Source organism: Setaria italica, chromosome VIII (genome assembly GCF_000263155.2).
Source record: "Setaria italica strain Yugu1 chromosome VIII, Setaria_italica_v2.0, whole genome shotgun sequence".
Lineage (NCBI taxonomy): Eukaryota > Viridiplantae > Streptophyta > Magnoliopsida > Poales > Poaceae > Setaria > Setaria italica.
In genome coordinates, this window is record NC_028457.1 from 26,897,188 (window position 1) to 26,910,423 (window position 13,236).

A 13,236-nucleotide genomic window follows, 5' to 3' on the forward strand; every position below is an offset into this window, starting at 1 on the left:
ACAGCTCTGAAAAACGACATAGCAACAAAGCCGTGATGAAGAATAATTCACAGATGCAAATATTGTATGCTTCTAACTCTTAGTTCAGGAGTAAAAACATAGATCACTTCGACTACGAAGCTCCTTCAGTGACATACGGTTCACTGGATGATCATCAAGACCTTCATCCCTCCAAACAATAGCAGTACTGTCATCTGTCCTCTTCAAGGAAGGGCAAGGTAGCAGACAACATTCGGCAATGTTGAGCACTGCTCCTTGAAGCCAAGTTCCCCCTTTCTTTGATCTATCTGACGTACTTAGAATTGCCTTTGGTTCTTGTTGAAACTTGAGTGCGAGCTGCTTTAGCACCATTGACCAGTAGACCTGAAAGGGGAATCACCTAGGAGGCTAGGATCATACTGTTGGATCCAAAATAAAGAACGGAGAACTTCTGAAGTGTCTTTTTTTGTCTGTTGACTCATACATGGAGTATTTTATCGTATTAATTTAGAGCAACTGACCTCTTGATTTTCTACTGAAAACCTGTAAAAGTGCCATGATGATTTTTAACAGCTTCGGTCTATTTGCTTCCATCAATCTCTCCAGGTTCGTTTGCTTATTGTCAAATCCTGCAACAACCGAAACGCTTATGCTACTAATTAATGCCGTACAGCATACTCGGTAGAGGTACAACCAAGAGCATCTACAGCCTAGTTCTGTTAATCATTCTCTAAAGCCTGTCAATCTCACTGAATTGGTTAGGCACGCAGCACTAAGAAATGATGCTATCAGCTGCTTGATACACGCTTGAAATTTGCAGTGCATGTTACGGTTACATCACACAACAGTCAAAGCCGTTCAACCAAATCAACAATAGCATCAAGATTCACTTAGCCGGCTACCTGGGCTGCTGTAGGAGCTGTTGTATCCCTGTCCGTGGTGGCTTCGGATGGCCTTGAGGGGCCAAGCGCTGCCGCACGGGAGTCTGCGCTGCTTCAGGCCTCAAGCGCTAGCCTCCCTCCCTTGCCAAGTCGGCATCGCCGCCGCCAGCTCCGGCAAGCCGCCATGCATCCCCGCCGTCGCCCCTCTTTGACTGCCACTCCGCGCCACCGCGGCCTCCCCACTCCCGATGCACCCGCTCCCCCACGTCCTACGCCGCTGCTTCCACCCGCCCGCGCTCCTCCTGCTCCTCGGCCTCCCCGCTCCCGCATCGGGTGTCAATTAATTGGAGACATTACCCGTATCCGTATCCCGGGTTTTAAGCCCACGATTTTGGGTGTAAATTGGCAAGGTGGGATTATACCTGGTGGGCGGCTTGCAATCCCCGCCGCCTCCGGGCGCATGACGCTCCGGCTGCCACTCCGTCACGCTGGAGGCCACGGAGCGCGCGCTGGAGCCGTTCCCGCCGCTGGTGTTCGCGGGCAAGGCGCGGAAGCTGGAGGAGCAGCTTGGGGAGGCGGCCTTGGGCCAGGCGTTCCTCCTGCAGGGCGGCGACTGTGCCAAGAGCTTTAAGGAGTTCAGCGCCAACAACATCCGTGACACGTTCCGGCTCATGCTGCAGATGGCCATCATGGCCCCGGCCGCCCGCGGCCCTGCACGTACGGCGACCCAGCAGGGGGAGCCCGGCCGGAGCAAATGGCCTCCGGGGCAGCAGTGCAGCGTGGCCGCCCCATCCACCACACACCGCCGGAGCTCGCTTGACCTCGTCTCCGCAGTCCGCACCCGTGGTCGGGCCACCCTCCCTCCTCCCCCTCTCCACGGCCGCGGCTGAGCCCAGGACACCAGCCGCTGCACCACTGACGCTGCCGGCCGCCCGCGCCCAATCTTCCTCGTTACGGAGGAAGACTTGCGGAAGGGAATAGGACTGTGGGTTGATTACTAAAAACTTGAGGGTTTTTTTTTGAAAAATGACCACGACGGTTGAAGGATTGAAAGAAACATCCCCTCTTTAATATTAAGGTATAGATATAAATATAGATATAGATATATATTAGTGTTGGGGAGAAATATTAACGATCCCCTAAATGTCGCTTAAAGGAGCGGACGCGAAGGCCCGGGCCCACCTAAGCATAATCGGAGCTCCGCCTCGCCCGACCGCGGCCTCAGGGACGGGAACGCCCGACCTCTCTCCACGAGGCTTCTGCCTCGTCCGACTGCGGCCCCGAGGTCGGAGGCACCCGACCCCTTGCCACCAGGTTCCGCCTCGTCCGACCCCAAGCGCAGGGGTCGGGCTCGCTAGGGCCCCCAGGGCAGGCTTCCCCCTCGGATGCGGACCAGGTGGGCAAGACAAACAAAATCCTGTGGGTCCCCCCCCCCGTCGGCTTCGCCATAAATGCGCCGCAGGCCCGGCAGAGGGAAGGATGACCGCGCCCCTCACGCAACCCACCGCAAGTACCCATGCACGACCACACTGTAAAAGCTACAGTGCTGGCAGCTCACTTCCATTCGCCGCAGGGTACTCATGGCCTGCGCCGACCGGAGCGGAGGAGGGACTGGCCTGTCCTCGAGCCTCGCGCACCCTCAGGTCCCGCGCGCTCGGCAGCAAGGATGTGACGCCCTCTCTCCAGGAGCCATCATCAGAACGGTAGCATCCATCGTCCTCCCCAACGAACACCAGGATAACGACGAAACGCCTTCATCACGACCCGACGCCTACGAGTGCCTAAGGAGCTATCTGTAGGGAGCGACGACAGTTGGCATATGGCCGCCTCCCCCTCCGGCATGCACGCTGGTGCTCGTCAGGGGCCGACGGAGGTGTCGGGAGTCTAGGAACTTGTTCCTCCCTTCCTGCTGTATTTTTACCGTACTACGTTTACACTTTACGGTCCTCTTCGCCCGATCCCAGCTGTAACTCCGGCCACCCCCCTTGCGATATAAAAGGAGGAACCCAGGGCCGGAGAAGGGATCGGCTTCTTCTCCCACAAGCCACAGCACCCTAATACGCTCCTTGGGAGCATAAGCACAAAGAGACTTGGGAACAGTCCCTCTCTCGTCGATCTGTAACCCCTACTACAGAACCCCGCGTGGGCAATACGAGCATCCTCGATACTGGACGTAGGGCTTCCCTTGCCCGAACCAGTCTAACCCGTGTCTCCCACGCCACCATCTGAAGCCTTACGCGCATAAAAGAAATTTACTAGTCTAAGTCTTGATCCGCAAATCTTGACAACGACAGTTGGCGCGCCAGGTAGGGGACCTTTGCGCGTACATTTCCAGCCTCAGATGGCCAATTACGATAGTAGCTTTGCTCCGGGCTCCCTGATCCGATTCGGGAGCCTGGACTTCCTTGCCACCGGGGAAGGGATCGAGCTGATCCCTGTCCTCGTCTTACCCGCTCGCCCTGCTACCCTCGGCCCCGCCGCCAGGACAGCGGCGAGCGGCCGGTCGCATACCGGAAGCCCCTCACCGGGAGGATGGCCCTTCGAGCTACACAACTCCACGGGGGCTTACAGACGCCTCCTGGCGCGGTCCATGACCGCGTCGCCCGCGAGCAACGAGCTCGTAGGCGCGACGAGGACGATCTCTGGCGCTGGCTCCAGCAGCGGGAGTCCCCACCCCTCGCGCGAGTGCCTCGTGGTCGATGCGCACTCCGAGGGATCCAACAGCAACGATGCCGAGGGGAGACAAAGGGCTCCCCCCTCGCGCGCTGCGGCTACAACCGGAGCCTTACCAAGGGCCCCGGAGTGCTCTCAGCAACCAGAGGCGCGCGCGGGCGCCCGCCAAGAAGTTGAGCACCCCCACCATGAGGGAGGAGCGTGACAACGGGCGCGCGACGTCCAGCAACGTATCTGCGCGGACGAAGAGCGTCCGCAGCTCTTCGCCCGCGCTAGCCAAAATGTCGCAGCTGCGGCGGTGTTGCTCCGACAGCTCCCCGAACCAGCAACGCCCGAGGAGCGACGGGCACGCCAAGAGATGCGCAACCTGCTCGAATGCGCTGTCGTCCAGCAGGCGGAAAGTTCCGCGTCCCGGCGACGCGGGCAGAACGCCGGCAGGGCGGCACCCGACGCGTCCCCGGAAAGGCGGGGGGAATCTGTCCATCAACCTCCTCCGGGGGCGAATCAGGCCGCGTCCGCCCGACGGACTCCACCGCCCGCGGGAGACGAGGCTAGATCCGTCCACCAGCGCGTCGGCCTCGTCCGCGACGCACGCGACACCCTGAACGCGCGGAGATGCTCCCGCGCGGACAGGGAGGACGGGGTAGATCGAGGCTACCACGTCCACCGCAGCGGGCGCTACGATAGCGGGGAAGACCGCAGCCCGAGCCCCGGTCCGGCTGGGCCCCAGGCCTTCTCCGCGCGCATCCTGAATGCACCTTTTCCGCCGCGCTTCAGGCAACCCACGAGTATAGCCAAATACTCAGGGGAGACGAATCCTGGAGTGTGGCTCAGCGATTACCAGCTTGCATGTCAAGCCGGCGGGGCGGATAATGACCTGTTTATCATCCGCAACCTACCCCTCTTCCTGGCCGACTCAACACGAGCTTGGCTAGAACATATCCCTTCGGGACGCGTTCGCAGCTGGAACGACCTGAAGGAGGTTTTCATAGGAAACTTCCAGGGCACGTACACGCACCGCGGCAACTCCTGGGATCTCCGGAGCTGTCGCCAGGGGACGGACGAGTCCCTCCGGGATTACATCTGGCACTTCTCCAGAAAGCGCACCGAGCTCTCCAACGTCGCGGACGCCGACATCATAGGAGCCTTCCTAGCAGGAACCTCCTGCCGGCCCCTCGTCCACGATCTAGGGCCCCGAGGCCCGCGAACCACGGAGGAGATCCTCAATATCGCCACTAGCTACGCCTCGGGCGAAGAGGCCGTCGGAGCAATCTTCGACCGCTCCAAAGGCAAGGCGAAACGAGAGGAGGATGCCGACGAAGGTACCTCCAACCGCCAGCAGAAGAAGAAGGGCAAACAACGGCGTGAGGCCCCCCTCGTGGCCGCGGTCCAGCGCAAGCGGGGGCAGCCGCCCCCTGAGGGCGCTCCCGGCTTCTTCGACAAGCTGCTTGAGGGACCGTGCCCGAACCACGAGTTCCCCGTGAAGCACGCCTACAAAGACTGCAACCTCATGAAGAGATACTTCGTGGGCAATCCGGTGAAGGGCGACCGGAAGCGGAAGCCCGATGAGGAAAGGAAGGGCGATGAAGAGAAGGAAGACGGCTTCCCCAAGGTGGACGGCTGCTTCATGATCTTCGGCGGCTCCGCGGCATACGACACCAAGCGCCAGCAGAAGCTGGAGCGCCGGGAGGTCTACGCGGCCGAGCCTGCCACTCCGGCCTTCCTGGACTGGTCAGGCCCGGCCATCACCTTCGACAGGTCCGACCACCCCGGACGCGTCCGGCATCCAGGGCGTTACCCTCTCGTCGTCGACCCCATCGTCGGCACGACGCGCCTCACCAAGGTACTCATGGATGGGGGCAGCGGCCTCAACATCCTCTACGCCGAGACTCTCGACGCTATGGGGATCGACCGTTCCCGCCTCCATCCCAGCAAGGCGCCTTTCCATGGCGTCGTGCCAGGGAAGCAGGCGACGCCTCTCGGGTAAATCGACCTGCCCGTTACGTTTGGGACCCCTTCCAACTACAGGAAGGAGGTCCTCACCTTCGAGGTAGTAGGGTTCCGCGGAACCTACCATGCCATCTTGGGACGGCCGTGCTACGCAAAGTTCATGGCTATCCCCAACTACACCTACCTTAAGCTCAAGCTGCCGGGGCCCAACGGGGTCATCACCGTCGGCACGACCTTTCAGAAGGCATACGAATGCGACGTAGAGTGCTGCGAATACGCCGCGGCCATCACCGTCACGAGCGGCTTGGCGGTCCAGCTTGCGGAGGCCACCGAGGATTGGCCCGACTCCAAGCAGCCAAACATCTCCTTCGAGCCCGCCGAAGGTATCAAGGAAGTCCCTCTCGATCCCAGCTGTTCCAACGGAGGGGTTGTGCGGATCAGCGCGACCCTATCCCCCAAATAGGAAAGCGCGCTCGTCGACTTCCTCCGCGCGAACCGCGACGTCTTCGCGTGGAAGCCCTCGGACATGCCTGGCATCCCGAGAGAAGTCGCCGAGCATTCCTTAAACATCAGGGCCGGCTCCAAGCCAGTGAAGCAAGGATTGCGCCGTTTCGACGAGGAAAGGCGCAAGGCCATCGGCGAAGAGCTCTAGAAGCTTCTGACGGCCGGGTTCATCAAGGAAGTGCGCCACCCCGAGTGGCTGGCTAATCCTGTCCTTGTACCAAAAAAGAACGGGAAATGGAGGATGTGTGTCGATTATACCGGTCTCAACAAAGCGTGTCCAAAGGACCCGTTTTCTTTGCCACACATAGATCAAATAGTCGACTCAACCGCCAGGTGCGAGACCCTCAGCTTCCTCGACGCATATTCCGGCTACCATCAGATCGCGATGAAAGAGGCCGACCAGCTCGCTGCCTCCTTCATCACCCCCTTTGGTCCCTACTGCTACGTTAAGATGCCGTTCGGCCTCAAAAACGCGGGGGCTACCTTCCAGTGATGCATGCTGAAGTGCTTTGGAGACCTCATCGGGCGGACCGTTGAGGCCTACGTTGACGACATCGTGGTTAAATCCAGGAGGGGCGACCAGCTCGTTCCCGACCTAGAGCTAGCCTTCGAAAGGCTGAGGGATAAGCATATTAAGTTCAATCCCGAGAAATGTGTGTTCGGAGTCCCAAGGGGCATGCTATTAGGCTTCATCATCTCCGTGCGCGACATCGAAGCAAACCTGGAGAAGATAGCAGCCATCAGCGACATGGGGCCGATCCGGAACACAAAGGGAGTGCAGCGCGTCATGGGATGCTTGGCAGCTCTAAGCCGCTTCATCTCGCGCCTCGGCGAATGAGGGCTCCCTCTCTATCGGCTCCTGAAGAAGACTGACCATTTCGAATGGACCAGCAAGGCCCAGGAGGCACTTGACCAACTCAAGGACCTCTTGACGAGGGCCCCGATCCTAGTCCCGCCTACCGACGGTGAGTCCCTCCTGCTCTACATCGCGGCGACCACCCAGGTGGTTAGCGTGGCCCTGGTGGTGGAACGGGAAGAGGAGGGACACGCTATCAAGGTGCAACGCCCGGTGTACGCCACAGATCCAGAAGCTCGTCTACGCCATCCTTATCACGAAGAGGAAGCTGCGTCACTACTTCACCTCCCACCCGGTAACGGTCGTTTCATCATTCCCGTTAGGCGAAGTAATTCGGAACCCAAATGCTACGGGGAGAATCGCGAAGTGGGCGCTTGAGCTCATGGACCAGAGTATCACCTACGTCCCCCGCACCGCCATCAAGTCCCAGGCACTTGCCGACTTCGTGGCAGAGTGGACGGAGGTCCAAACCCCATCGGCGCTAGAGAAGCAGAGTACTGGACAATGTACTTTGACGGGTCACTGATGAGGGCCCGCGCCGGAGAGGGTCTCGTCTTCATCTCTCCATTGGGCGTGCGCATCAGGTACATGATTCGCCTCCATTTTCCTGCATCCAATAATGTCGCCAAGTACGAAGCCCACCTCAACGGACTCCGTATCGCCATCGAGCTGGGTATCCGTCAGCTGGACGTCCGGGGCGATTCCCAGTTAGTCATCGAACAAGTCATGAAGGAATGGAGCTGCCACGACCCCAAAATGGCAGCCTACTGCAACGAGGTCCGTAAGCTCGAAGACAAGTTCGATGGGTTAGAGCTCAACCACGTCGCAAGACGCTTCAATGAAGCCGCCGACGAGCTGGCGAAGGCGGCGTCCGGCCGAATGCCCGTCCCCGACGGTGTCTTCGTTAGCGACCAGTTGAAGCCTTCAATCCGTTATCCAGAGCCAGCAGGGGTCGGCGAAGCACCCCCAGCCCTGGGATCGGGACCCGAGCCAGGGGAGGTCGGCAACGCGCCACCTGTCCCAGACCCGAGCACCAGTCCCGAGGGAATCGACGGCGCTTTGCCCGACTCGGCCCCGGGAGCCGATCCGTCCGACCCCGTGGTCATGGAAATCACGGCAGACCCCGCGGTGGGGGCCGACCCCCCGATTGACTGGAGAGCTCCATACCTCGACTACCTCGTCCGCGACACGCTCCCGGCAGACAAAACAGAGGCCCGTAGGATCGCGTGCCGCACCAAATCCTTCACCATCATCGACCGAGAGCTCTACAAGAAAAGCCACACTGGGATGCTCTAGCGCTGCATCCCGATCGAATAGGGAAAGGCACTGATCCAGGATATTCACGCCAGAGCTTGTGGTCACCACGCCGCGCCAAGGACCCTCATTGGCAACGCCTTCCGACAAGGTTTTTACTGGCCGACCGCGGTCGCGGACGCTACCCAGGTAGTCCGCACCTGTGAAGGATGCCAGTTCTTTGCCCGCCAGACTCACTTGCCCGCGCAGGCGTTGCAGACCATCCCCATCACGTGGCCGTTTGCGGTCTGGGGGCTGGATCTCGTCGGACCCTTCAAGAAGGCACCTGGGGGCTTCACCCATCTGCTCGTCGCCGTCGACAAGTTCTCCAAATGGATCGAAGCAAGACCAGTGGCGCAAATCAGGTCCGAGCAGGCGGTACAGTTCTTCACCGACATCATCCACCGCTTCGGGATCCCAAATTCCATCATCACCGACAACGGCACGCAGTTCACCGGGAAGAGATTCCTCCAGTTCTGCGACAACCACCACATCCGAGTGGATTGGGCGGCCGTGGTACACCCCCGCACGAATGGGCAAGTCGAGCGAGCCAATGGCATGATACTCCAGGGTCTCAAGCCACGGATCTTCGACCGCCTTAAAAAGTTCGGCGGACGGTGGGTTGCGGAGCTTCACGCAGTCCTTTGGAGCCTGAGGACGACCCCCAGCCGGGCGACGGGGTTCACCCCATTTTTCATGATCTACGGGTCAGAGGCCATTTTGCCCACCGATCTAGAGTACGGGTCGCCGAGGGTCAAGGCATACGACGAACAGGGAAACCAGGCATCACTCGAGGACGCACAAGATCGACTCGATGAGGCGCGAGACGTAGGCCTACTACACTCGGCTAAATACCAGCAGGCCCTACGGCGTTACCACAGCCGCAAGGTACAAGGCCGAGCCTTCAACGTCGGTGATTTGGTGCTCCGCCTCGTCCAGGACAACAGGGGTCGGCACAAGTTGACTCCCCCATGGGAAGACCCGTTCATCGTCGTACAAGTGCAACGGCCAGGCACCTACAAGCTGGCAACTCCCGACGGGCAAGTCTTCAGCAACGCCTGGAACATAGAACAGCTAAGGCGCTTTTACCCATAGCTCTTATTTCCAAGTTCTGCATAAGCTTGTCTTCAATTCCGTCTTTTCCTTTAAGCTCAGGGGCATCCGACCCTGGCCTCGTTCCAGGGCCGCATACCCCTCGGGGGCTACCAGTTTTGCTCTTCTGCGAAAATAGAAACCCCGAGCCGTCTCGGTTCAGGCTTTTCCCTTTAAGCTCAGGGGTATCCGACCCTGGCCTCGCTCCAGGACCGCATACCCCTCGGGGGCTATCAAGGGTTCCGACCCCAGCCGCTTGGCACCATCTAAAAGAAACGTTTTTTCTTTTCAAACCAAACACCCCCCTTTTCTAGACTTTTGGGCGCAAAAAAGAGAAGAATGCGCGAACGGTGCTCAGGCAAGTTTGATCGGACTGCGAAAAAACCTACGCCCCAGCGGCTACGGCACCTTCGCTCATCGAAACTTACTGACGCACCCGACAACGCATTCTAAGCTTTCAAACCCAAAGGAACAGCAAAGGGGATCGGGATCTTTCGCACAACGAAGTCATAAAACAGGCCCGCATGGCCATCGCAAAACAAGTTCAAGACTGACATAATTACATTTTTGGGCACAAGCCCGGTACAGCTAACTTGACGAGGGGTCAGCAGGAGGGAGGACTTCATCCTCCAGGAGCTTCGCGAGAGCCTCCGCCGGCGCAGACACCGCTACATCAATCTCGTCCAGCTCAGCTTCGGTGTAATCGGCGACGTACCCTTCACTCATCCCGGCAAAGTTGATGCCAGAATAGTGAGAGCCGAAGACCCCGAAGGCTCGCCGCACGCCGACGTGAAGCGCGTCCACGGCGATCTCGCGACACCGACGGCGTACCCCGAGGACACGAGCCGGCAGAGAGCTCGACCCCTCCTCCGAAACTACGCCAAAGTCGTCGCAGACGACGCGGACCGCATCCCGCAGGGCGCCATGCTCGCTGCGCTCCGCGTCGAGCTAACCCTTTAGCTTGGCAATTTCGCCTGCAGGAACCATCCAGAAAAGCCCACCCAGTCAAGGACAGAACACAAACGTCACGGGAACGCAGAAACGGAAAAAAGCCTCACCATCGGCCCAGGCCTTCAAATCGCGCTCCCGGTCGGCTCCTTGAGACACGGCGGACTGGAGTCCCTGCACTTGCGAGCGAAGGTGACCGGTCTCCGCGCTAAGGTCAGCCGCCACCTTCTCGGCCTCCTCTTTCTTGGCCTTCTCGGCGTCCCGGTCCTGGAAGGCCTTGTGCCGCTCGCGCCGGATGCGCTCGACGGTCTTCTAGAGAGCTTCACGCTCCCCCCTCAGCCGTGCAAGCTCCTCGGCATCGCGGCGGGCCCTCTCAGCGGCAGCTTGAAGTTCCTCGGTGTCGCGGCGGGCCCTCTCAGCAATAGCCTGGAACTCCTCGTAGTCGAGGCGGGCTTTCTCGACGACGGCCTGGAGCTTGGCCTCCGATCGCCGCGCCTCCTCCAACGCCGCTCCCTCACGCCTTTGCAGGTCACGAATGACCCCCTGGGCGGTAGTGACTTGCAGGGACAGGTCCCTGGTGCGCTCCCTCTCCATGTTGAAGCTCTCCCAGAGACCTCGCTCCAGTCGGAGGAAATCAGATTTCCCCCAACTGCACTCTTGGAGGGCCTGCAAAGCAACGTGTCATTAAAGAAGAAAGCAAAAGGGAAGTGCTGATTACCAACAGTAGGAGCAACATACCTGGCTACCAGGGAGAACGGTGTTAACCAGAACCCCCAACGCCGAGGACAGAGCCGCCTGGATGTGGGCAAGGCCGCCCTGCATCGCGTGCCACTTGTGCCACTCCGCGGCGTCATCCAGCGCGAAGAGATGCCTCGGCGGGTCCTCACGGGATGACCAGCGAAGGACGGACCCCCTCCACGCCTTGGGAACGGAGGAAGCCGAGGTCGAGGTAGGAGCCGATCCTGACGCTGTCGTCAAGGTTGGCACCATCGCACTGGAAGCCGCCGGGTTTACCGACGGCCCCGGTACCTGCACTCTCGTCGCCGCGAAGGCTGCCGGCGGTATCCCAGCGGGCCCCTCCGCCTCCGCCGCCGCAGCCACCTGGGGAGGCTCCTCCGTCCTTGCCGGAGTCCCCCCGGCGGGCCCCTCCGCCTCCGCCGCCGGAGCCACTTCCGCGGGGGTAATCGGGGCGGAGGTCCCCGCCTCCGTCACCATTGCCTCCGCCGCCGCACTTTCGGGGGCAGGCGTTCCCTCCGCCGCCAATCCCGCCACGGCCGCGGGAGCATCCGCCCTACCTCCCGTCGCTGCCGTCTCCTCCGCCTCGTCGGCGTCAAGGTCGATCACCTCCTCGCCCCAAGAACCCGGGGGGATCGCGCCCTGCGCTGTGGGGGCGACCGGGGGAATCGAAGGCTGAGTGGGGTCCGCTCCCACTCCCGCGACCGACGCCGCCGTCACCCCGCCAGCCGCCATCATAGGGGCTGCCCCCGCGGAGGGATCCGCGGCCTCACCAGGGACCCCGCCGCTCGCCGCGGGCGGGACCGCGGTTCGCCCCCCAGAGGAGGATGACCACCGCAACGCCTTCTTAGGCGCCAGCTGCAGGGCAAGGCCACGAGGAGCGGCGCTACACATCGACGAACAGACGTCAGGAGGAACGAACGTGAGAAGGGGAGAGGAATGAGATGCAAGGAAGACCAACTTACGTTCTTGAAGCACAAGGGCGGCGCGCGCGCTTCGCCTTGGAGCCTGACGCCGACCCCGGGACGTCCGGCAGCGGCCGCTTGTCGCCGCTTTGCTGCCCTCCAGTCGCGGGCGCGGCAGTGGAGGCGGTCTCCGCGGACCTCCGAGGAACACCCTGGGCGGACTCCTGGGGGGCGCCCCTCGCCGGCTCCGAAGCGGCGGCGGGGGCAGGCTCCGAAGACCTCCGAGGGGCGCTCCGCGCCGGCTTCGGTAAGGTGCCCCATGTCGACCCTTGGGGGGCACCCCTTGCCGACCCTTGGGGAGCGTCCCGCGCCCGCTCCTGTGAGACGCCCCACGCCGGCCCCTGGGGGGCGTCCCGCGTCGGCTCCTGGGGGATGCTCTGTACTGGCCCCTGGGGCGCAGCCCCAGGGCCTGGTGGAGCCGAAGCCCGGGCGGACGCCTCCTCCACTTCACCCCCCGCGGCCGTCCGTGGGGGTGCCTCCCGAATGGCGAGTGCGCCCGAACGGAAGGAGGAAATCAGTGCCTCCTCTTCATCATCTTCCTCATCTTCATCCTCTTCATCGTCGTCGTCGTCGTCGTCGTCTGACACTACCGGCCCCCTCCGCCACCGCTGGAACTCCTTGGCGGCCTTCTTCCGCTTCTTCGCCGTCTCCTTGTCCTTACGGCACTTCTGCGCCTCGGCAAGGAGACGGTTGCGCGTCCGCCGCTCGGCGTCTTCCGGCACCGACGGGAGCGAGTCCACGACCCGGGTTAGCGGGCCCTACGAACGCAAACAGCTCCACATCAGAGTGACGATCGCAAGACACAGAGAAAGAAGGACGATGCCTCAACCCCTTACCAGGTCTATGAAGCCCATGTCCGGGCGCATCGGCGGGTGCCCGGGAATTGGGTACTTGACGTCCTTGTCCTCCAGCGCTTCCCGAATCCGTTGACGGATCTCGGAAGCGGCGAGCGCACCCGTCGCCAAGACGGTGCCCTCGGTCGGCGCGTCGGGGGTCATGGCGGCGAGCGGGCGGATCCGGAGCATCAGCGGCGCCACCCGCCGGGCGTGGTACGCACCTATGACCCCGGCGCCGGTGAGACCATTCCTCTTCAACCGCTCGATGGCCTGCAGCAGGTCGAAGATCCGCTTCTTCTCCTTCTCCACCGGCCCGTACGCCCACACCTCCGGCGCCACATCGATGGTGCGGCCGGTGAACTCCGGCAGGGGGGAGTCCGAGTAGTTCTTCACATAGAACCACTGGTTGTGCCACCCCTTGTGGGACGCCGAGGTCTTCATCGCCATATACTCCTTGGAGCGAGTATGACGAAGGTGGATCCCAGCGCACCCGATCGGCACCGGAGGCGACCGCTGCTGACTCC

At 61.4% G+C, this 13,236-nt stretch overlaps 1 protein-coding gene across 1 annotated transcript; it reads right to left on the bottom strand.

Annotated features, from left to right (window-relative positions):
- Positions 1-9,816: 9,816 nt before the first annotated feature.
- Positions 9,817-11,805, bottom strand: LOC101753223 (fibrous sheath CABYR-binding protein-like). The gene is made up of 4 exons (XM_004980508.1): positions 11,206-11,805; positions 10,546-10,842; positions 10,287-10,488; positions 9,817-9,944 (listed from the first exon to the last, which is right to left on the bottom strand). Exons 1-4 carry the CDS (start codon positions 11,803-11,805, stop codon positions 9,817-9,819), a joined length of 1,227 nt encoding a protein of 408 aa, XP_004980565.1.
- Between the last annotated feature and the right edge of the window lie 1,431 nt (positions 11,806-13,236).